Below are 22,314 nucleotides of genomic sequence, written 5' to 3'. Positions count from 1 at the left end.
TGCCCAGCAGAGGATTTTTGTCGCCTCTGCCATTGCCGCTCTGCTTTTCGTTCCGCCCTGCCTGTTTATGTACGCGACTGCTGTTACATTGTCTGCCTGGATCTGCACGGGACGCTCTTGAAGAAGATGTACTGCTTGTTGAAGGCCGTTGTAAATGGCTCTCAGCTTCAGCACGTTTATGTGAAGGCAGGCTTCCTGGTGTGACCAACGTCCTTGGAAGTTTTCTCCCTGAGTGACAGCTCCCCAGCCTCGGAGACTTGCATCCGTGGTTACCAGGACCTAGTCCTGAATCTCGAACCTGCGTCCCTCTAGTAGATGAGAGCTGTGTAACCACCACAGGAGCGAAATCCTGGTTTTTGACGACAGGATTATCTTTTAGGTGCATGTACAGGTGTGACCCCGACCACTTGTCCAACAGGTCCCATTGGAATACTCTGGCATGGAACCTGCCAAACTGTATGGCCTGTAGGCCGCCACCATCTTCCCCAACAGCCGAATGCACTGATGTATCGACACACAGGATGGTTTCAGTATCTGTTTTACCATTTTCTGTATTGCCACAGCCTTTTCTAACGGCAAAAATACCCTCTGAACTTCTGTGTCCAGAATTATCCCGAGGAAAGACAACCTTGTCGTCGGTTCCAACTGTGACTTTGGATAATTTATGATCCACCCGTGTTGTTGGAGTATCGATAGAGAGAGCAAGATGTTTTGTAACAACTGCTCCCTGGATCTCGCCTTTATCAGGAGAAAGTCCAGATAAGGAATTATACTGACTCCTTTCTGGACGAAGGAGGACCATCATCTCCGCCATCACCTTGGTGAATACCCTTGACGCTGTGGAGAGGCCAAAAGGTAACGTCTGGAATTGGTAATGGCAATCCTGAACCGCGAATCTCAGATACGCCTGGTGAGGAGGATAAATGGGAACATGCAGGTAAGCATCCTTTATGTCCACCGACACCAAGTAGTCCCCCTCCTCCAGACTGGAAATCACTGCCCGAAGTGATTCCATCTTGAACTTGAACTTTTTCAGGTAGCAATTCAGATCTTTTAGGTTTAGGATCGGTCTGACCGAGCCGTCCGGCTTCGGAACAACAAAGAGGCTTGAATAGAAACCCCATCCTTGTTAAGACAACGGTACCAGGACTATGACCTGGTCCTGACATAATTTTTGGATTGCTGTTGTTACTGCTTCTATCTCTGGCGGAGAAACTGGCAAGGTCGATTTGAAAAATCGGCATGGAGGAACGTCTTGAAACTCCAGCTTGTATCCCTGGGATACTATTTGCAACACCCAGGGATCCAGGCCAGACAGAATCCAACCTTGGCTGAACAGTTTGAGACGTGCCCCCACCCGAGCGGCCTCCCACAAGGGAGTTCTAGCGTCATGCTGAGGATTTTGCAGGAGTAGGGGTAGACTTCTGCTCTTGGGAACCGGGAGCCGCTGCGGACTTCTTTCCCTTTCCCCTACCCCTACCTGCAAAGAAGGGGGAACCTCTTGTCTTTCTGTATTTATTGGGCCGAAAGGACTGCATGTGCGGGTGATAGGTCTTTTTTGCCGGTGCAGACGCAGAGGGCAAAAATGTTGACTTACCTGCGGTAGCCATTGAGACTAACGCATCCAGGCCATCGCCAAATAAGGCCTCACCTTTATATGGGAGAGCCTCAAAGTTTCTTTTGGAATCTGCATCCGCGTTCCACTGGCGAATCCACACTGCCCGCCTAGCCGACAATGCCATGTTAGCGGCTTGTGAACTCAAGAGTCCAATATCCTTCATTGCTTCCAGCATGTAGGCGGTAGCGTCCTTGATATTCCCTAACTTAAGGAGTATCTCATCTTTATCAATTGTGTCAATTTCTGATGACACGCTTTCTGACCATTTTTCAATAGCGCGACTCACCCACGCGCAGGCAATAGTGGGCCTGAGCAGCGTACCATTGGCTACATAAATGGATTTCAATGTCGTTTCCATTTTACGGTCTGCCGGCTCCTTAAGTGAAGCCGTTCCAGGTGCAGGGAGAATTACCTTCTTTGTCAACCTGGAAAGTGCACTATCTAACACAGGGGGTGATTCCCATTTTTTTCTGTCCTCAGCCGGGAAAGGGTAAGCTATCTGAATCCTTTTGGGAATACGAAATTTCTTATCAGGATTCACCCACATCCCTTCAAAGAGAGCATTTAGTTTGTGTGAAGGAGGGAACGTGACTTTGGATTTCTTTTCCTTATAAAAATAAGCCTTCTCCTAAGGTACAGGAGTGGTTTCTGTAACCTCCAACACGTCCCTTATAGCCACAATCATATACTGTATACTTTTCGCTAATTTATGATCTATCTCTCTGGAGTCACTATCGTTGACACAAGAATCAGAGTCTGTGTCGGTATTAGTGTTTACAACATTCGCAAATGGTCTCTTATGTGACCCAGAGGTGCCGCCTGCATAAGGAATAACAGAATCCTGAAAAATCACATCTTCCACAGATTTTCTCCAGCATGCAGCCTTAGATTCAGACTTACCTAATCTTTGGTTAATCAGATGCATGCACTGTCACGTATCTCTTTCACCCATGCAGGCTCTTGGTGTGCCGGCAGCGCCACCACATTACAAGTCTGTGTCCCTAAAATGGCTTCCTCCGGGGAGGAACTCCCTGCCTCAGACATGCCTCACACGTGTACAGCACACTCACAGACACAGTGGGACTTATTTGACAACAGACCCACAGTAAAGTCTGTCAGAGGAACACAGTATAGGAGCAGCCAGTTCACAATCCCAGCGCAATGAGTGTGAACACAGAATGCCCACAGCCAAATAGCGCTTTTATACAGTTAATCACACAAAAAAATTGCACCACAACGCCCTGTGCCCCCCCCCCAAATATCACCCTGTACTTGTCAGAAGTGGAGGAGAGGACCAGCGTGTTCTCTGCAGCCTGAGGAGAGAAAATGGCGCTGAGCAGTGTGCTGGCTGCCTGAGGAAGAAGCGGTCTTACACTCAGTAATCACAGTAATATTTACACTGGCGGGGGTAGGGCTGTGCCAGCAGCACCTTATGCCCCCTTTTAGCCAGTTTTGAGGCGGGAGCGCAGCGCACCATTGCTGCCCACACACACAGGCACTGCAGGGTGCAGGGTGCAGCCCCCCCCCCCCCCCCCGCGCCCTGCAGTGCCTGAGTGTGTGGACAGAAATGGCGCGCTGCGCTCCCGCCAGCTGCGCCGGACCTCAGCCGTCACTTACTTGATAGAAGTTCATTCTTCTCATACTCACCTGTCTTCTGACTTCTGGCTCTGCGAGGGGGGTGACGGCGTGCTGTGGGAGTGAGCATCTAGACACGGCTAGCGTTCAGTACCCTTCAGGAGCTTATGGTGTCCTGTCAGCCAGAAGCAGAGCCATGAAACTCTGAGGTAGTTGGTTCTGCTTCTGCCCCCTCAGTCCCACGAAGCAGGGAGTATGTTGCCAGCAGATCTCCCTGAAAATAAAAAACCTAACAAGTCTTTTCAGAGAAACTCAGTAGGGATCCTCAGAGTGCATCCAGTCTGCCTGGGCACATTTCTAAAACTGAGGTCTGGCGGAGGGGCATAGGGGAGGAGCCAGTTCACACCAATTGAAAAGTCTTAAGAATGCCCATGGCTCCTGCGGAACCGCCTATACCCATGGTCTTGATGTGGTCCCCAGCATCCTGTAGGACGTATGAGAAAAATCTTTGGCATGAATGTTCAATCGGATGTGTTTCGCGGTCTACAGGTCCACCTCATAAAAATACATTAAAATTCTATCAATATGGTTCTGATACTAGACAGAAATTTGAAGGGACTTACACCCAACTATTCAAAATTTCACAGCACCAGTAGAAATAGGTGCCCATTGCTGGGAATTCCTTTGCATCACACAAGATACACCAATGAAATAAATATACTGTATCTATAATGGGTATAAGGGGGGCAACCTGCACGCATATAATTATACTTACCTCTCTCCGGAGTCCTGCGTCGTTTGGTCCTCCAGAAAACATCACCGGGAAAATGGTGAGGCGGCCATTTTCCCAGAGATTTGCGCATGCTCAGTAGTGAAGTCTCTGGTAACATATCGTAGTTGCCATGTTCCCAGAGAGCTGCAAATGCGAAAGAGACTCTGGCACAAAGCCAGAGTCTACTGTACTACAAGAGAGGGCCCTCTGCTTACTTAAGCCGCCCCTACCCGGGCATAGTCAGAACTCTGTGAGCCCCATAGCAACAAAATGAAGGGGCCCCTGTCCAAGTACTTCTAGATAGACTTCTCTTAACAGCAGAAGTTAATTTTATGCCCCATAATAGTGCCAAGTTCACGTTATGTCACATTGTAGGGCTGCCAGCACACATTTTGCCACACAGTGCCCCCAGTTCCTATTGTGCCACATGAAACATTATAATGCCCTCCGGTCATTGGGGTATCTATAATGGGTACAGTGTGTGCTTCCGGACTTCGGCACAATGTTAGAGTCTACAGCACCGTAGAGAGGAGGGGCCCATACGGAGTCTGCATACGGGCCTACTCCTCTGTTAATCCACCCCTGCCTACAGTTCATATTATTATTGTGCCACATTACAGTGCTGCCCCCAGTTCATATTATGCCACACTACAATTCCTCCACTTCATATTGTACCAGATTACAGTGCTCCAGTTCATGTTATGTAACATTATAAATCCCGCCAGTTCATTTTATACCATAATTACAAAGAGCAGGTCCAGGGGAGTACCTAGATATATTGCAGGCCCCAAGGCAAAGGTTTAAGTGTATCTAACAATGGTAAAAAATGTATATGACACATGTAAGTGTGACAGGGAATGTGGCCCCTCTCAGCTCTGGGTCCCACAGCAGCTGCACTCCCGGCACCTATGGGAGCTACGCCCTTGTGCCCCTATATTGTGTCATTAGTGGATGGAAAACCGTGAAGTTCAGTCAGAAGTACATGGGTTACCAATATTTACTTTCTGAATAAGCATCACCTCACCGTCTATCTGTGTTGAACTGTAGTTGAATAGCAGATTCTGTCTTTATTCTGTATATAGATAATGAGGTCAATTTTTAAAACAGCGCCATCTTCTGGCATGTTTGGTTTAATCAGTAGGTTACAAATAAATGGACATGACCTGTTTAATCGATATTTGCTATTGGTCTTGGTTAATATATTAATTAATTTCTGCCTTTGGATAACTTTTATGCATTGGCTTGAATTTGCCCCTGCAATTTTTACTAAATGTATTGCTTTATCTTACTGGCTTCTGACTTTTTCAGTTTCGTAACTATTTCATTATAAACAAGTTGTTTATTTCTTTTAGATATGCATACGACACGGCTCTGTAGTTCTCTCTGCATTGAATACAACTGCATGCGAAAAGAAAAATGTACACAACCATACCTGATGATATTAAAGCAGCAATCCCAAAGAAAAACTTAGTGGTGTTTTGTAACATAAATTATGGCAGCTGTCTATAAGGGATGTAGTTATGTGACCGGCGGTCTCCACAATACCGACGTCTACATCTGACCCCCACAAAATCCCGACGGTCGGCATGCCAACTAACAGGGACTATTCCCACCCGTGGGTGTCCACAACACCTATAGAGTGGGAAGAAAACCACAAGGGGCTTCATTGCACTCACCCGAAGAAAAAAAATGATTGTAGCTTTAAAAAAGGTTTTCCCCTTCTATTATTACCATTAGCAATTCCCCACTCTTCCCTCTAATATTACATTGGTATGAACCCCTCTTCTACAATCCATATCTTCACCTGCGAAGATTACCAGCACTCTCACATAGCTGGGAACAATGTCAGCAGCTTCATTTTATTTACAGTCATTCCATCAAAGACCCCCCCTCCCCTTCCCCAAAGAAACCAAAGCAGGTCCAAAGGTGAGGTCCAAGCTCATTGTAGGCATCAGAAAAGGGCAACATCTCTGAGGGACAAGCCTAGACTGGCCACCAGGCACCTGAGGACCTAGGCCGGCCACCACGCACCTGAGGACCTAGGCCGGCTACTACGCACCTGAGGACCAAGGCTGGCCATCACGTACCTGAGGACCTAGGCCGGCCACCACGCACCTGAGGAACTAGGCTGGCCATCACGCAAATGAGGACCTAGGCTGGCCACCACGCACTTGAGGGCCTAGGTCGGCTACTACGCACCTGAGGACTAAGGCTGGCCACCACGCACCTGAAGACCAAGGCCGGTTTCCAGTTTGTATGGGAGCCTTTGCATGTGAGAAAAGAGACATATTTCTGTTTCCATGTTTGTAACTTGAACATGTATCTTAAAATACACACAACCTTAAATCTATCCTATACAATGTAAAGATGCATCTGGAGTACAAATGCAACAATCCTTATTAACTCCAAAACTTGCTCCATGTACAAAATAGGGCACTCATATATAATGTACGGTATTTTAAGACCTCAAGAAGCTCAAAGAAAGGGGAACCTAAAGGAGGCAAATTTACCTTGTGCCTGCAATCTGTTACTGTACCGATTGTACTGAGACGCATCTCTAATCAAAAGAGACCATGGACCGGATGTAATGCCATCCAAGTTGGACGGACATATGGCTTGCCGGACAAACTCGGAATTTTTTTTTAAAGGGGCAATCATTTACATGGCATAGTTGTGTAATCTGATTCTGCACGGATGGAGTGCTTTCCATTTTACTTTTAGGTTGCACAATTGCGCTCACATGAAACTGAAAAATCGGCCCTCAACGCCCATGAGACTCCACAGAGCGGCTGTACTCTTGGATGTTTTAACAGTCCGATCATCACCTGAAAACATTCAAGCATTATCATTTTTATTTTCACTTTCCAGATGTGCCTAGCTCTGTAGTTTACACTGAGAACACAAAGAGGCCGCCAGTGTCTCCGGCAGAACACATGTCAGAGTTAACAGACAGCAGAAGAAACAAAAGACAGAAATAATAGGTTAGGACATCTCTTCTTAGAAGATCAAGAAACCTGAGCTCCCAATAACATGCAAGACACTACCAATTTCCTCCCAAAACGTGTCGTTGGGTTCCATATAGCCAGAAGCAATCCAACTACTATCAAATACAGCAGGAACTCTGGCAGGGAAACAGAAGAGGCGTCAGGGACTAGCGCCAACAGGCTCAGTACTGGAGAAGAGAGAATAAAAATAATAAAAAGGAAAATCGGAGTCGGGAATTGTTAGACTCAAAATGCGCGAAACTGAGCAATACCTACAGAGGAGGTTATGTTGTGCATTACACGTTATCAAATAGGGACTTAATGTAAACTAAACATTCTGGTAAAAAAAAAAAATGACAAAATGGGGCTTGTTTACACCGTCGGAAGAAAAAAAAAGCAGAACGCGGTAGATATTAAGATACCGCGCTGCATTCCAAGGTTTAAATGTAAGAAAAACAGTGGGGAAGGTACTTTACATATCAAAGCGGTAGCACAAAGTTGTACCACATTTTCCCAGATATTAGTAGCAACAAACACAGAATATATACAAAACCATATGAGGAAAGCACTATGGTAATTACACAGAGAGATTTTATCCCCCTCGGATAGATGGTCATGCGGAGTGGGGATGTGTGTGTGTGTGTGTGTGTGTGTGTGTGTGGGGGGGGGGGGAGATGAATATATTAGCTACAAAGCTTATGGTTCTATCAGCCTCATAAACAACAAAAGCAGAGTGACTTTAAGGTTTGGGGAGTTTTTTTTATTTCTGAAGCAACGTACAATAACTCTGACCTCACTTTCAGGTCACTGGTTGGTTCTAATAAGCCTAATATTTCCCTTAAAATACAGAACGCTTTAAGTCAGCCCTTGAAGAGAGTAAGTACCTTGCAATGATTGTACAAATCCTGCATGCAATAATGAATATTATAATATGGGGAAGTGCAGGGATTAAGGCGCATATTGAACAATATCATGAAGTTTGTCCCGTTAAACATAATTCTTTACCGCAACATATAACGGCAATAAGAAATTCTAATAATGAGGTACTTATAAAGTTTCTCTTGCCAGGATATGGGCTCTAATAAGACCCTGTTCGGGTCACAGATTCAGCGAGGCTAATGCACATGTGCGAACGTGAGGCTGCGCCGGCGCCAGTAAGGGCTGATGGGGAGGGATCTGAAGGATCCATCCCTGAAAGATATTGCAATACGGTAGCCCCCAGGCGTTAGCTACCTAGGCCATGATCCAAAAACGTAAGCTTTTCGGATCTTAGCAAATATACCTTGATCCCAGTCCTCATAGACAGCTATGGGGGCTGCTTTTGCGGATGACAGATGGGGGCCCACAGCTGATATCTCCGTTATCTGCTGCAGCACCTTCATTATAAATATCAACACTGCATAAAAATAGCAAAAACTTATATGAGAAGATCTTCCTATAAACGCTACATTATTCTCACTACAAAGCTCTGTGTGCCATCTGCCTTATACAGTGGAACAAGCACAGTCCTCCCAACAGCACAGACTAACCATGTGAGGCTCCACTACACAAACGCAGGGTCTCATTCAGAGGACGCAGTTTACATTCGGCCGCAAATAACCTACGTTTTGTGGTCTGTGCATGCGTCTGGGCTGCAGTGCATATGTACTCCGATAAGTGTTGCATCACGGTTCCGGTATGACTGGTCGACCATGTTATGGTCGACAGTCATTAGGTCGACCACTATTGGTCGACATTGACATGGTCGACATGGACACATGGTCGACACATGAAAATGGCCGACACGTGAAAGGTCGACACATGAAAAGGTCGACATGAGTTTTTTTACTTTTTTTGGTGTCGTTTTTTGCGTAAAGTGACTGGGAACCCCAATTAGTGCACCACGTCCCCTCGCATGGCTCGCTTCGCTCGCCATGCTTCGGGTATGGTGCCTTCGCTCCGCTACCGCTTCGCTCGGCACAGATTACCGTTCCAATCGTAGTCCACGTGGATCGTAAAGTATGGAACAGTTCCCCAAAAGAAAAAAAGTAAAAAAACTCATGTCGACCTTTCATGCGTCGACCATTGTCATGCGTCGACCATGTGTCCATGTCGACCATGTCAATGTCGACCAATAGTGGTCGACCTAATGACTGTCGACCATAACATGGTCGACCATGTAAACGGATACCTTGCATCACTGGTCAGGGTGTTGTTAGCCACAGTTTAAGTGACAGACTGCAAGCATTTGTGGGTGGCGACTGGGAGTGTTGTTGAAAATGAAGGCATGTAGGCGCAGTTTCACTGTCCCCGGCAGCTTAGACTGCCCAGATGTCCGAAAGTCCTTATGATGTTCCCCATGTTTCTCTGATGTTGTGACTTTGGATGCATGCAGCAGATCTAAGAAGCCAACGGTGGGCGTTCCAGTACAAAAAATGGCGCCTGCAGCGTTTGCACAACTTCTCAGATCTGCCGAGGTTAAAAACAAGGACCCGACCAAGGTGTCCATTACGGAATAATAGTTCTTACATTCAGAAATGTGGCGCCTGCCCCAAAAGTACCAATGTTTGGCATTCTGCACGTGCGCCGGATCTGTACTGCACATGTGCAGTAAAAGTCTGTGACGGCGGAGGCAGGGCGGCATCAAACTGGCAGTCATTAAAAGTTGAATGCTGTTTGGGCGACGGCCTCTGCTCCTCTGTGTCACCGGCGTTGCGGGGGAGGGAAGAAGCCAGGACCTCCATCAGAGGACGGATATTTCCTGGCCTCTAGATAGCAGCTACAGCGGCCGGCTTGCGTGAACACATGGGTCCCGCAGCCGGCCAATGCTGTTGGAGAGGATCCGATGCTGCATTCTAGGATGCAGCTCGGATCAGTAATGCAGCAGGAGATGCGACGCCCCCTACTGCATTACCCTGTTAGAGCTGTCGGTGCTGCTTCCATATAACAGCAGCGATAGCTCCTCCAACTACATCTGAATGAGGGCCAATGAGCCCAGCAGTCCATCACGGCAGGTACTACTGTGCCCAGCACTAGGAAGAGTCCTGGTGGTTCCGAACTTCTTCCATTTACGGATGATGGAGGCCACTGTGCAAAGACTAGAGGCTGTAATTGCTGCCAAAGGTGCATCAACAAAGTATTGAGCAAAGGCTGTGAATACTTATGTACATGTGATTTCTTAAGGGCCCCATACACTACAACGATATGTCTGAGGCTGAAGTCGGATGTAATTTCCCTTGTACCCCCCTGGTTCTTTCCCGGGAGTGATTCCATGCGATTTGGTACTTTTGTGCTATTTTTGCATAAGATATATCGCATGCGACTGATGAAGCCGCTATACATCGCATGCAATATATCGTACGGCATACAACTGTACCATGAAATATATTTGATGGGGTGGATAGAGGGCTTCCCTGTGATACATCGCATGTGATATATCACATGCACAAAAAACACACTTTTTTCATCCGATTCCATCCAATTACGATATATCATTAGTGCAGCACCAACGACCTAGGGGATCCTATCCGATAGCCACAGGGACACGCATCAGATTGGATACGATCTAAAACACATACGATTGTACACAATTTCATACAATATATCAGACGGATATATCGGAATTGTATGAAATTGTGTAAAATCGTCCTAGTGTATGTGGCCCTTTAGTTTTTTTTTTTTTTTATAAATTTGCAAAAATTTAAAAAACATTTTTTTCACGTTGTCATTATAGGGTATTGTGTGTAAAATTTTGAGGGAATAAATAAATTTATTCCATTTTGGAATAAGGCTGTAACATAACAAAAATGTGGAAAAAGCGAAGCGCTGTGAATACTTTCCGGATGCACCGTATATGGAAAAGGTAAGACAACCTGTTAGACGCATCCGAGGTGGAGTGACAGAAACAAGAGAACAGAACCTTTTACATATAACAAAGCTGAAGTGTGCTGCTGCGTTGCACATTGATAAGAGCAGGAATAAAAGGACAGGAATTATATCAAGAACATGGCAGTTATTGTAAACCAGAAGATACTGCAGTAACTGTCAAAATAAGTGGAAACGTCGACATTTTCACCTTACATTCTTTGTGGGGTATTTTCAGATCAGTAACATTATTTCTGCAAATTCTTCAAATAAACAAAACCTACATTGAATGTCATGGCTTCCACGTATGGCAGCCCGGTAAACATGGCCCTCATTCCGAGTTGTTCGCTCGCAAGCTGCTTTTAGCAGCTTTACACACGCTAAGCCGCCGCCTACTGGGAGTGAATCTTAGCTTCTTAAAATTGCGAACGAAAGATTCTCAAAATTGCGATTACACACCTCTTAGCAGTTTCTGAGTAGCTCGAGACTTACTCGGCATCTGCGATCAGTTCAGTGCTTGTCGTTCCTGGTTTGACGTCACAAACACACCCAGCGTTCGCCCAGACACTCCTCCGTTTCTCCAGCCACTCCCGCGGTTTTCCCAGAAACGGTAGCGTTTTTTCGCACACACCCATAAAACGGCCAGTTTCCGCCCAGAAACACCCACTTCCTGTCAATCACATTACGATCACCAGAACGAAGAAAAAACCGTGAGTAAAATACCTAACTGCATAGCAAATTTACTTGGCGCAGTTGCAGTGCGGACATTGCGCATGCGCATTAGCGACTAATCGCTCCGTTGCGAGAAAAAAACAAACGAACGAACAACTCGGAATGACCCCCCATATCACTTTATGCTAATCTCATGTACCCACCTGGGATGATGAGAAATAGAAGTTTAGGTGGGGCTTCATCTGAGGTTTTCTGCAGCTCCCGCCAAGGACCATATTTAAGGACTTGTGTAGCAGCGCCAAGACAGTAGATGAACTCCTCATGTACTGGAATATGGTCTTCTGACATCCTGCCGGAGGGTCTATGGAGGAAAGGTCACATTTACTGTCATTACCGATAGTGGCCAGAGGCAGACGTTCTAACATGTGCTTTATACTAAGCAGTGCAAGACATAAACATCACGTTATAGTAGAATGATGGCGCATAACATGTAAACGTTGTTAATTTATGAAACAAGTCCTGCAAATAATATCGGTATATACAGTGAGCGCTGATGTAACACTTCAGAATACTGTACCCCGCAACACTGGAGGTGTCCAAAGTGGGAAGGGCGTGGCTGCAGCTCATGGAGGATGTGATTCTGCCCCTATTAGGCGTGGCCACTCCCTACCTCCATGGTGTTCCACAGTAGTACACCTCCCAATCCCCAGAAAATAGAGACAAGCTGATCACGGGATGATCCTCCAAAATCGCTACTGTCCTGACAATAGCAAGATGGTTGGAACAGAAGCTTTAGTGCTAATTAATAATGACTGTGTATTATAAGGGATAATGGGGGTAATTCAGAGTTGATTGCAGCAGCAAATTTGTTAGCAGTTGGGCAAAACCATGTGCACTGCAGGGGAGGGGGGGGGGCAGATATAACATGTGCAGAGAGAGTTAGATTTGGGTGGGTTATATTCTTTCTGTGCAGGGTAAATACTGGCTGCTTTATTTCTACACTGCAATTTAGATTTCAGTTTGAACACACCCCACCCAAATCTAACTCTCTCTGCACATATTATATCTGCCCCCCCCCCCTGCAGTGCACATGGTTTTGCCCATCTTCTAAAAAAATTGCTGCTGCGATCAGATCTGAATTAGGCCCAATGGGGGTCATTCTGACCCGTTCGCACGGGTCAGAACTGCACAGTGCGCCGGCGTATGCTAGACGGCCAAAGGCCGTCGCTGAGCTATGATCGCCTCTGCCTGATTGACAGTAAGAGGCGGTCGCTGGGCGGGGGAGGGAGGCGGAGCGGCGGCGTTTGGCCGTCGTTTCGTGGACGCGGTTTGGCCAACGCAGGCGTGGCCGGACCGTGCGGGGGGCGGGCCGCAGCGGCTGCGTGACGTCACACGCAGCCGCTGCGGGCCAGGGAGCGACGAGTAGCTTTTGCACTTGTGCGGGGTGGGGCGGCACTGACATGCGGGGCGGGATAGCCCTGTGCTGGGCGTCCCCCTGCATGTCTACTGTCATGGTCGTAGCCCTGCAGAATTTTGCAGGGCTACGATCAACTCGGAATCACCCCCAATGTGTCACCGTCTGTAAGTCAAGTAAGCTACAGCCTACAGCATGGTGTTATATGGTCACAGAAATACTAAGTAAGTTCTAATACCATACCGCTCAACTGTCCCGCTGTCCCATTGGGAGGCCACACTGCCTTCCTGCTAGGCTCCGCCCCATGTCGGGACCCTAATTCCCACACAAGAATGTTGAAAGGCATGTAATACCCCTATTACTCACAAAAGAGATTGTCTCGTTTAGGGGGAGATTTATCAAACCTTAAGAGAGATAAAGTAGCTGCCAAATCAGCTTGTAATTGTCCTTCTACAGGCTGTACTAGATAAATGACAGCTGGAAGCTGATACGTTGCTATAAGCAACTACATCACTTAATTTTTTGTCCCAAATTTTCATAAATCTCCCCTACCGTACTTGTCAACACTGAAGTCGATCCTATTAGCCGTGATGATATTGCGGGTGCAGATCATCGCGGCAGCGGCCGCACTTTACAGCAGCCTGAATTTGCAGAAAAGTGCTCGCCGCCCTATAGGGCTCCGAGCACTATGGGGTGAATTCTGCCCGAAACCAGCCCAAGAAGGGAGGGAGATCAGGTGACGTTGCTGGCATTTAAACGCTGCGGTAACTGCACATCGCTTCCTTCGTGGGTATTACATTCGACCATATTGTATGTTTTTTCTTTAGGAAGTCCATGAAAGAAACACCCAAGCGGGATGGTGTGGTGGCAGGAAGATAGCAAATTGCATAATCACAGAAAGCAGAAAGGGACGAATTACGTGACTGATCCCGAATGGCATTATCAAGCCCATGTACCCGTTATCAAACCCACACTCCACCATCTTCACCTTTGATGTGGGTGGGATCTGTTACACTGCTATACTTTCCCTGGAGAACTGACCAAACCAGGAATTTCCTGCACATTTAGGGACAGTTCGATATAAAATCAGCCAATAAAAAACTGACAGCTTATTCCAATTAGTGCTTTTTAAATGTCCCCCTAAGGCATTCAACACAATGCATACACACACAGGAACACGAGAAACATACAATAAGAATAATATGAAGGGTTTGCTCATACGGAGGTAGAGGCTAATGCAGTAGCATAACTTAAACATGCTTGGGATAGAAATATGGATGGCATTACAAAGAACTATGGGGGACATTTACTAAGCAGTGATAAGAGCAGAGAAGTGAGCCAGTGGAGAAGTTGCACATGGCAACCAATCAGCACTGAAGTAACATCTATAATTTGCATACCATAAAATGATACAGAGCTGCCGATTGGTTTATGGGGCAACTTCTCCACTTGCTCACTTCTCTGCTCTTATCACTGCTTAGTAAATGTCCCCCTAAGGATCAAACAGCATTTGAGGCTATTCTGAGGTTATATAGGGCAGACTAGATGGGCCAAGTGGTTCTTATCTACCGTCACATTCTATGTTTCTATGTGCAGTATGTTTCTAAATGCCCTCTTCTCAATATTTCACTTTTTTCCTCCGGAATAGACTGCAGAATAGACTGGCAGAACAGTTCTTTACACAAGCACAAACGTGATGTAGTCATTAGGATGACATTTACAATGTCGACACCACAATGACGGCAGTTATGTCAACATTGTCAGAATGTCCACCGTAGGGTTAGACTGCGGAGGGATCGGGAGGTTAAGGTTAGGCTGTGGAAGAGGTTGGTGTTAGAGTTCGGAACTAAAGGGAGGGTTATAGTTATGGGTAGGGATTAGGGTTAGGGGAAAAGTTCTTACCAGAACACAGGAGGATCAGAGGTCTGACCTACAAGTGACAGTCACATGACCGCCATGGCCCTGAAGCTGCGCTGGACACACTGCAGCCGCCAGAAGCAGGAAAGTCACAGCTGGGCCACCATGGACATTTTGACATTTCAACACTGTCTACATGATAATTATCAACATTACGACTGTTGACATATCAAACCACACCACACAAGCAATATATACTCCTGACGCTGTACTACTAACAGCCCTGGTTTGGGCACTTGCCACAGTTCAAGCTTGGAGGGAGATAAAGTGGACAGTGCACCAACCAATCAGCTCCTGTCATTTTTATAAACACTGCAACATGACAGGAGCTGATTGGCTGGTACTTAATCTCTCTTCAAGGCTTAGTACATAGACCCCCAAGTCTCTAAATCTGCATATAAAGTGCTACAATGCAGCGCCAGCAGTTATTCTCCCACGCCAAGGCCTGTTGTGCTTCGTATACAGACTCAGTCGCTAACACAGATATACAAGTGCAGCATATCAAACCGATCGGCACAGTCTAGCAGAGGGACCTAGTGGCTCACTCGCGCCAGCCATCTCGCTCTGCATGGGGTATTGAGGCTAGATGGCGTACTGAGGCCATCAATGCAACCCGTTTCCCATTCACACTGTATGGACGGAGGTCACCACTGACGTCACCAACCCGGCAATATGCCAGGCTGGGGACGCCAGTGAGAAAGGTACTTGAGGTGGGTCACACCTGAGAAGCACCGTGTACAGCTCCCGGGTGCGACCCACCTATTGCGGTCTGAAAGGGGTGTGACTTACACCCTACTTTTACTTCTTCCACTCATCACCTCTCCAGACTATAACCCCCACTTACTGCCGCACACCTCTCCTCACACTTCCCTGGCAGACCAACTGTCCTCAGCCTTCCAACTGTGCACTCATGGGAACATGTGCTCAATGCTGAGTCACTGCTTCAGACTAAAGAAAGTTCATCTGAGATCTACAGCATTGCTGAAAAATGTAAATGTTAAAAATAAAAAGGTTCAGTAAAACCATTATATGGCCCTTTATTACTGTACCTCACATATGGAAGTTCCGCTTAAAACTGATATGTGTACAAATGTTTCCCAAAAGCAGCTAACGTCTGTTGCCGGTCTGCTTTCTAATACTATTGCCTACAGCCCATCCCAGGTAAACGGTTATTTGTTCAACAATTCCATTGGCTGATTCCATGGATCATATTTTGGGAAAAAGCAATACGACATGACTTTGGGCAAATGGTAAGCTTCTGTTTAGTGTGAATGCCATCGTGCTGTGTCCATTTAGTTGTGTATCGCAGGAATTGCAGGACACACAATATGGATGAAAAATAATTACACTATAATAATACTTTAACTCATTAGGGTTCCACGGGTCATTTGCAAAGGTGCAATGGGTTGGTGGTCCAGTGCCAATTCATATTAGGCCTATTTATGGTCAATGGCCAGCCACCAGAACTGGTTTTACCTATCATAAAATATGAGGAAAAATAGAAGTACAACCCTGTCCACCACCTAATGATGAAAGCAAAGCACAATTTAATAAAATATTTTTTGCTGAATTTCTCAATAAGAAGTGATCCAAAAAAGTTTTGGGACGACTGCTTTTAGCGCTTGTTGGTTTATTCTGCACAAATAAAAATAAAAATGTACAGGTTTCCAAGGGGCCAATTCAATTATGACACACGCCACCTGCTAGACGTCTAAAGGAATGGGTGTTTATCGGAGGTATTCAATTGTTGCTCCAATAGACACCTGGTGCGAAATAGAAATGTGTTAAAAAGTCTGTAGTTCGGGCACCCAAAGTGCCCAAACCAGCTCTTTGGATGCCTATTGAGGCTTTTTAGATGAATTTAGCCATAGCTGACAGGCACCTTAACTGTTAATAGGCGTCTGATCGCAGAAACAGTTGAATAGCTCCGATAGACGACCATTGTTAAAGACGCCCAGTAGGGGGCGCAAAAACAACTGAATCGGCATTAGAGAATTTAAGGGATGTCTGTGCACTACATTGAGCAAGGGTCCCAAATCCACTGGGCATAAACATCCCAATTTATACATTTCGAAAAGAATATCCCAACTGCCAGCTTTATGGAGGTGTTCTAACTCTATAATTTCTCTTTATGCACACAACAAAATATAATTATATATACTGTTAGTGGATAAATAAGAAACACAAGAGTCCCAAAATCAAATGAGCGAGGAGACAATCCTGACCATAAGGGTGACCGAATATAAAAATAGCACAAAACAGAATAAATATTTCCCTACCTCACTTGATTTTGTGGCTCCTGATTTGTCCACTTAAATAATACATTTTTTCACTAATATGCCTATGATGGGTTTGCATATGTGTGCTAGATCATAGAACTGCGAATTGTATACTTTGTTTTATTCATTTGTAATATTAACTATGTTTTAATTTATTTATTGGTTTCTTCAATAGATTTATCCTGAGATTATAAAGAGAGGATCATCATAGTGTGACTATTTCTCCCTTTTTTTGTATAGCCAAATGAATAAAGTCCAGTTCTTCTACAGCAGCTGACGCTTCGCAAGTACTATACTAACAAGGGTATTGAATTAGTTCAGCATGTTTTGCTAGGCAAAAAAAAATTAGCTTTTCACTATTTGTAGGGCGAATGGGGATTCCCCCTATGCAAAAGCAGGGTCGGTTATTTGCCTAGGAGAAACATTCGGCAGGAGCAAAAGAGATGTGGATCAGTGGATTCACATGTTTTCACACCTGCGCCGGCGAAAACGTGGGCTGTTTTCTGCGATGCTGAGGCATTTTTTGCCAATGCCTTTTTAGTTAAAACAAAAAAAGTGAAAAGGCATTGGCGAAAAGTGCCTTATAAACGGGCAAGAACGGCTCGCAATTGAATACCCATGAGGTCGAATTCACCAGCTCCGAAATGATTGGAGCTAATTGAAAAACCCCCTAAAACTAGAAGCTACAAAGTACAAATTATCTTTTTTTTTATAACCACAGTTGTTTACAAACAAATGGCATGCTGATGGTGAAATACGTTGGAGCCGGCAAGCAGTGTCTAAACAGCGATAAAGATCTTCCTAAGGGACAGACGTACTAAGCCATGATGACTGATAAAGTGGTAAGAAATAAAAGGACCAACCAATCACCTCCTGTCATTTTTCAAACACAGCCTGAAAACAAGGAGCTAATTGGCTGGTAATTATGTCTCTCCAATGCTTAGTTCATCTTCCCCTAAGACTGATAAAATGCGTGTTGAGATGGTCGACCAGTAAATGATATACAACCTTCATTTGTAGAATAATAATATTCCCCCTAAGAGTTCTACTTTCACATCGGCCATCTTTAACATATCTGAAGGCAATTTTAAGGGTGTCAATCACCTATCACCCAACCTTACCGTTTTACTTGGCTTCGAGCAATCTTGTACAATTCAATGGGGTTTCTTTTTTTTTTTCCTTTAGTCTATGGAGAAGAGTTTCTCAGCCATTAGCTGCCAAACTATATTTTAGCACCTGGAGATGTTTTTAACACCTCGCACCCAAATGGTTTAGAAACATTTTCTCCTCCTCAAGAAAAGTTGATGTTAGGGACCCTAATGAGTTTTATCCATCAATCAAACACCTCTCGCCCTTTGCTTAATGTGAAGTTTGTTTGTAGAAGTTTTTATGGGTCCCTTGTATAGTTCTGTAATACAAGCAATGTTGAGTAAGCATACCTGATTTTATTCACGCCAATAGTTTGCCTCGGTCATTAATTAATTCTTGCTGTTCAGTTATATTTAAGACATAATGACCTCTATGCAATGACAGATCCCCAAACGCCTAGTAAAACGAATGAAAGAGTAGAGAAAGGGTGAACGAATATCATATTCTTCTCACCCCATCCCTGACCTGACAAACACCTAATAGTCTGAATGCAGGTGTAGTACGTTACTCAATGCAAATGAATGAAGCGCCTTGAGTCCTATTGGAGAAAGAGAGCTATATAAATAAACTTATTATTATTATTATCTTTGCGAACATGTTTAGCTAACCGTAAGTAATTAAATATATCATTATTTTCACCACACATATTAATCTACTTTCTCTAACGTCCTAAGTGGATGCTGGGGACTCCGTAAGGACCATGGGGAATAGCGGCTCCGCAGGAAACTGGGCACATCTCAAGAAAACTTTAGGACTAACTGGTGTGCACTGGCTCCTCCCCCTATGACCCTCCTTCAAGCCTCAGTTATTCTGTGCCCGACGAGAAGGGTGCACACTAGGGGCTCTCCTGAGCTTCTTAGTGAAAGTTTTAGTTTAGGTTTGTTATTTTCAGTGAGACCTGCTGGCAACAGGCTCACTGCATCGAGGGACTAAGGGGAGAAGAAGCGAACTCACCTGCGTGCAGAGTGGATTGGGCTTCTTGGCTACTGGACATTAGCTCCAGAGGGACGATCACAGGTTCAGCCTGGATGGGTCCCGGAGCCGCGCCGCAGGCCCCCTTACAGAGCCAGAAGAGCGAAGAGGTCCGGAAAAATCGGCGGCAGAAGACGTTCCTGTCTTCAATAAGGTAGCGCACAGCACTGCAGCTGTGCGCCATTGTTCTCAGCACACTTCATACTCCGGTCACTGAGGGTGCAGGGCGCTGGGGGGGGCGCCCTGAGACGCAATAAAACACGATAAAAATACCTTACATGGCAAAAAATGCATCACATATAGCTCCTGGGCTATATGGATGCATTTAACCCCTGCCAGAATATACAGAAAAACGGGTGATAAGGCTGCCGAAAAGGGGGCGGAGCCTATCTCCTCAGCACACTGGCGCCATTTTCCCTCACAGCTCAGTTGGAGGGAAGCTCCCTGGCTCTTCCCTGCACTACAGAAAGGGTTAAATAAAAAGAGAGGGGGGCACTAATTAGGCGCAGTATTAAAACATACAGCAGCTATAAGGGGAAAAACACTTATATAAGGTTATCCCTGTATATATATATAGCGCTCTGGTGTGTGCTGGCATACTCTCCCTCTGTCTCCCCAAAGGGCTAGTGGGGTCCTGTCCTCTATCAGAGCATTCCCTGTGTGTGTGCTGTGTGTCGGTACGTTTGTGTCGACATGTATGAGGAGAAAAATGATGTGGAGACGGAGCAGAGTGTCTGTAACAGTGATGTCACCACCTAGGGGGTCGACACCTGAGTGGATGTACTGTTGAAAATTACGTGACAGTGTCAGCTCTGTATAAAAAAACAGTGGTTGACATGAGACAGCCGGCTACTCAGCTTGTGCCTGTCCAGACGTCTCATAGGCCGTCAGGGGCTCTAAAGCGCCCGTTACCTCAGATGGCAGATACAGACGCCGACACGGATACTGACTCCTGTGTCGACGGTGAAGAGACAACCGTGATTTCCAGTAGGGCCACACGTTACATGATTGAGACAATGAACAATGTTTTATACATTTCTGATAGTACGAGTACCACCAAAAAGGGGTATTGTGGTGAGGGAAAAACTACCTGTAGTTTTCCTGAATCTGAAAAATAAAATGAGGTGTGTGATGATATGTATACCCTTTCCCGCCAGAGGTTAGGGTGCGTTGGGAAACACCCCCTAGGGGGGATAAGGCGCTCACACGCTTGTAAGAACAAGGGCTCTACCTTCTCATGAGATGGCCGCCCTTAAGGATCCTGCTGATAGAAAGCAGGAGGGTATCCAAAAATGTATTCACACACATACTGGTGTTATACTGCGACCAGCAATCGCCTCAGCCTGGAGGTGCAGTGCTGGGTTGGCATGGTCGGATTCCCTGACTGGAAATATTGATATCCTAGATAAGGATAGTATATTATTGCCTATAGAGCATTTAAAAGATGCATTTCTATATATGCATGATGCACAGCGGAATATTTGCCGACTGGCATCAAATATAAGTGCGTTGTCCAATTCTACCAGTAAAATGGTCAGGTGATGCGGATTCCAAACGGCATTTGGAAGTATTGCCTTTAAAAAGGGACATTTGGGGTCGGTCTTTTAGACCTGGTGGCCACGGCAACAACTGGGAAATCCACGTTTGCACCCCAGGTCGCCTCTCAAAATAAGACGCCGTATTATCAGGCGCAGTCCTTTGTTGGCAAGCGGACAAAAGGTTCCTCTTTTCTGCTCGTGACAGAGGGAGAGGAAAAAGGCTGAAGAGATTACCCAGTTCCCAGGAACAGAAATCCTTTCCCGCCTCTGCAAAAGCCCTCAGTATGACGCTAGGGCCTTACAAACTCAGGCACGGTGGGGGCCCGTTCTCAATGAATTTCAGTGCGCAGTGGGCTCACTCGCAAGTAGACCCCTGGATCCTTCAGGTAATATCTCAAGGGTACATATTGAAATTCGAGACGTCTCCCCCTCGCCGTTTCCAAAAGTCGGCTTTACCGACGTCTCCCTCTGACAGGGAGGCAGTTTTGGAAGCCATTCACCCAGCAGGTGATAATCAAGGTACCCCTCCTGCAACAGGGAACGGGGTATTATTCCACACTATTGTGGTAACGAAGCCAGACGGCCCGGTGAAACCGATTCTAAATCTAAAATCTAAAATCTTTGAACACTTACATACAGAGGTTCAAATTCAAGATTGAGTCACTCAGAGCAGTGATTGCGAACCTGGAAGAAGGGGACTACATGATGTCTTGGGACATCAAGGATGCTTACCTTCATGTAAAAGTTTACCCTTCTCACCAAGGGTACCTCAGGTTATGGTACAGAACTGTCACTATCAGTTCAGACGCTGCCGTAGGGATGGTCCACGGCACCCCGGGTCTTTACCAAGGTAATGGCCGAAATGATATCCCTTCGAAGGAAGGGAATTTTAGTTATCCCTTACTTGGACGATTCCCTGATAAGGGTAAGATCCAGGGAACAGTTGGAAGTCGGTGTAGCACTATCTCAGGTAGTGTTGCGGCAGCACGATTGGATTCTCAATATTCCAAAATCGCAGCTGGTTCCGACGACTTGTCTTCTGTTTCCTAGGGATGTTCCTGGACACAGTCCAGAAAAAAGGTGTTTCTCCCGGAAGAGAAAACCAGGGAGTTATCCGAGCTAGTCAGGAACCTCCTAAAACCGAACCAAGTCTCAGTGCATCAATGCACAAGGGTTCTGGGTAAAAATGGTGGCTTCCTACGAAGCAATCCCATTCGTTAGATTCCAAGCAAGAACTTTCCAGTGGAACCTACTGGACAAATGGTCCGGGTCGCATTTTCAGATGCATCAGCGGATAACCCTGTCACCAAGGACAAGGGTATCCATCATGTGGTGGTTGCAGAGTGCTCATCTTCTAAAGGGCCGCAGATTCGGCATTCAGGACTGGGTCCTGGTGACCACGGATGCCAGCCTGCGAGGCTGGGGAGCAGTCACACAGGGAAGGAATATCCAGGGCTTAGGGTCAAGCCTGGATACATCACTTCACATAAATATCCTGAAGCTAAGGGCCATTTACAATGCTCTAAGCTTAGCAAGACCTCTGCTTCAAGGTCAGCCGGTGTTGATCCAGTCGGACAACAT

At 45.9% G+C, this 22,314-nt stretch overlaps 1 protein-coding gene across 1 annotated transcript in view; it reads right to left on the bottom strand.

The window, feature by feature from the left end:
- LDAH (lipid droplet associated hydrolase) overlaps window positions 1-22,314 on the bottom strand; it is a 499,788-nt gene that overhangs the window by 413,220 nt on the left and 64,254 nt on the right. Inside the window, exon 2 of the mRNA XM_063915314.1 lies at window positions 11,668-11,825. Within this exon, the coding sequence (XP_063771384.1) occupies window positions 11,668-11,812 (145 nt within the window). The 5' untranslated portion in view covers window positions 11,813-11,825. The remainder of the gene's footprint in view (window positions 1-11,667; window positions 11,826-22,314) is intronic.

The sequence above is a fragment of the Pseudophryne corroboree genome, chromosome 4 (genome assembly GCF_028390025.1).
Source record: "Pseudophryne corroboree isolate aPseCor3 chromosome 4, aPseCor3.hap2, whole genome shotgun sequence".
NCBI classification, from domain to species: Eukaryota; Metazoa; Chordata; class Amphibia; order Anura; family Myobatrachidae; genus Pseudophryne; species Pseudophryne corroboree.
This window is presented reverse-complemented; position numbering and strand designations above follow the sequence as displayed.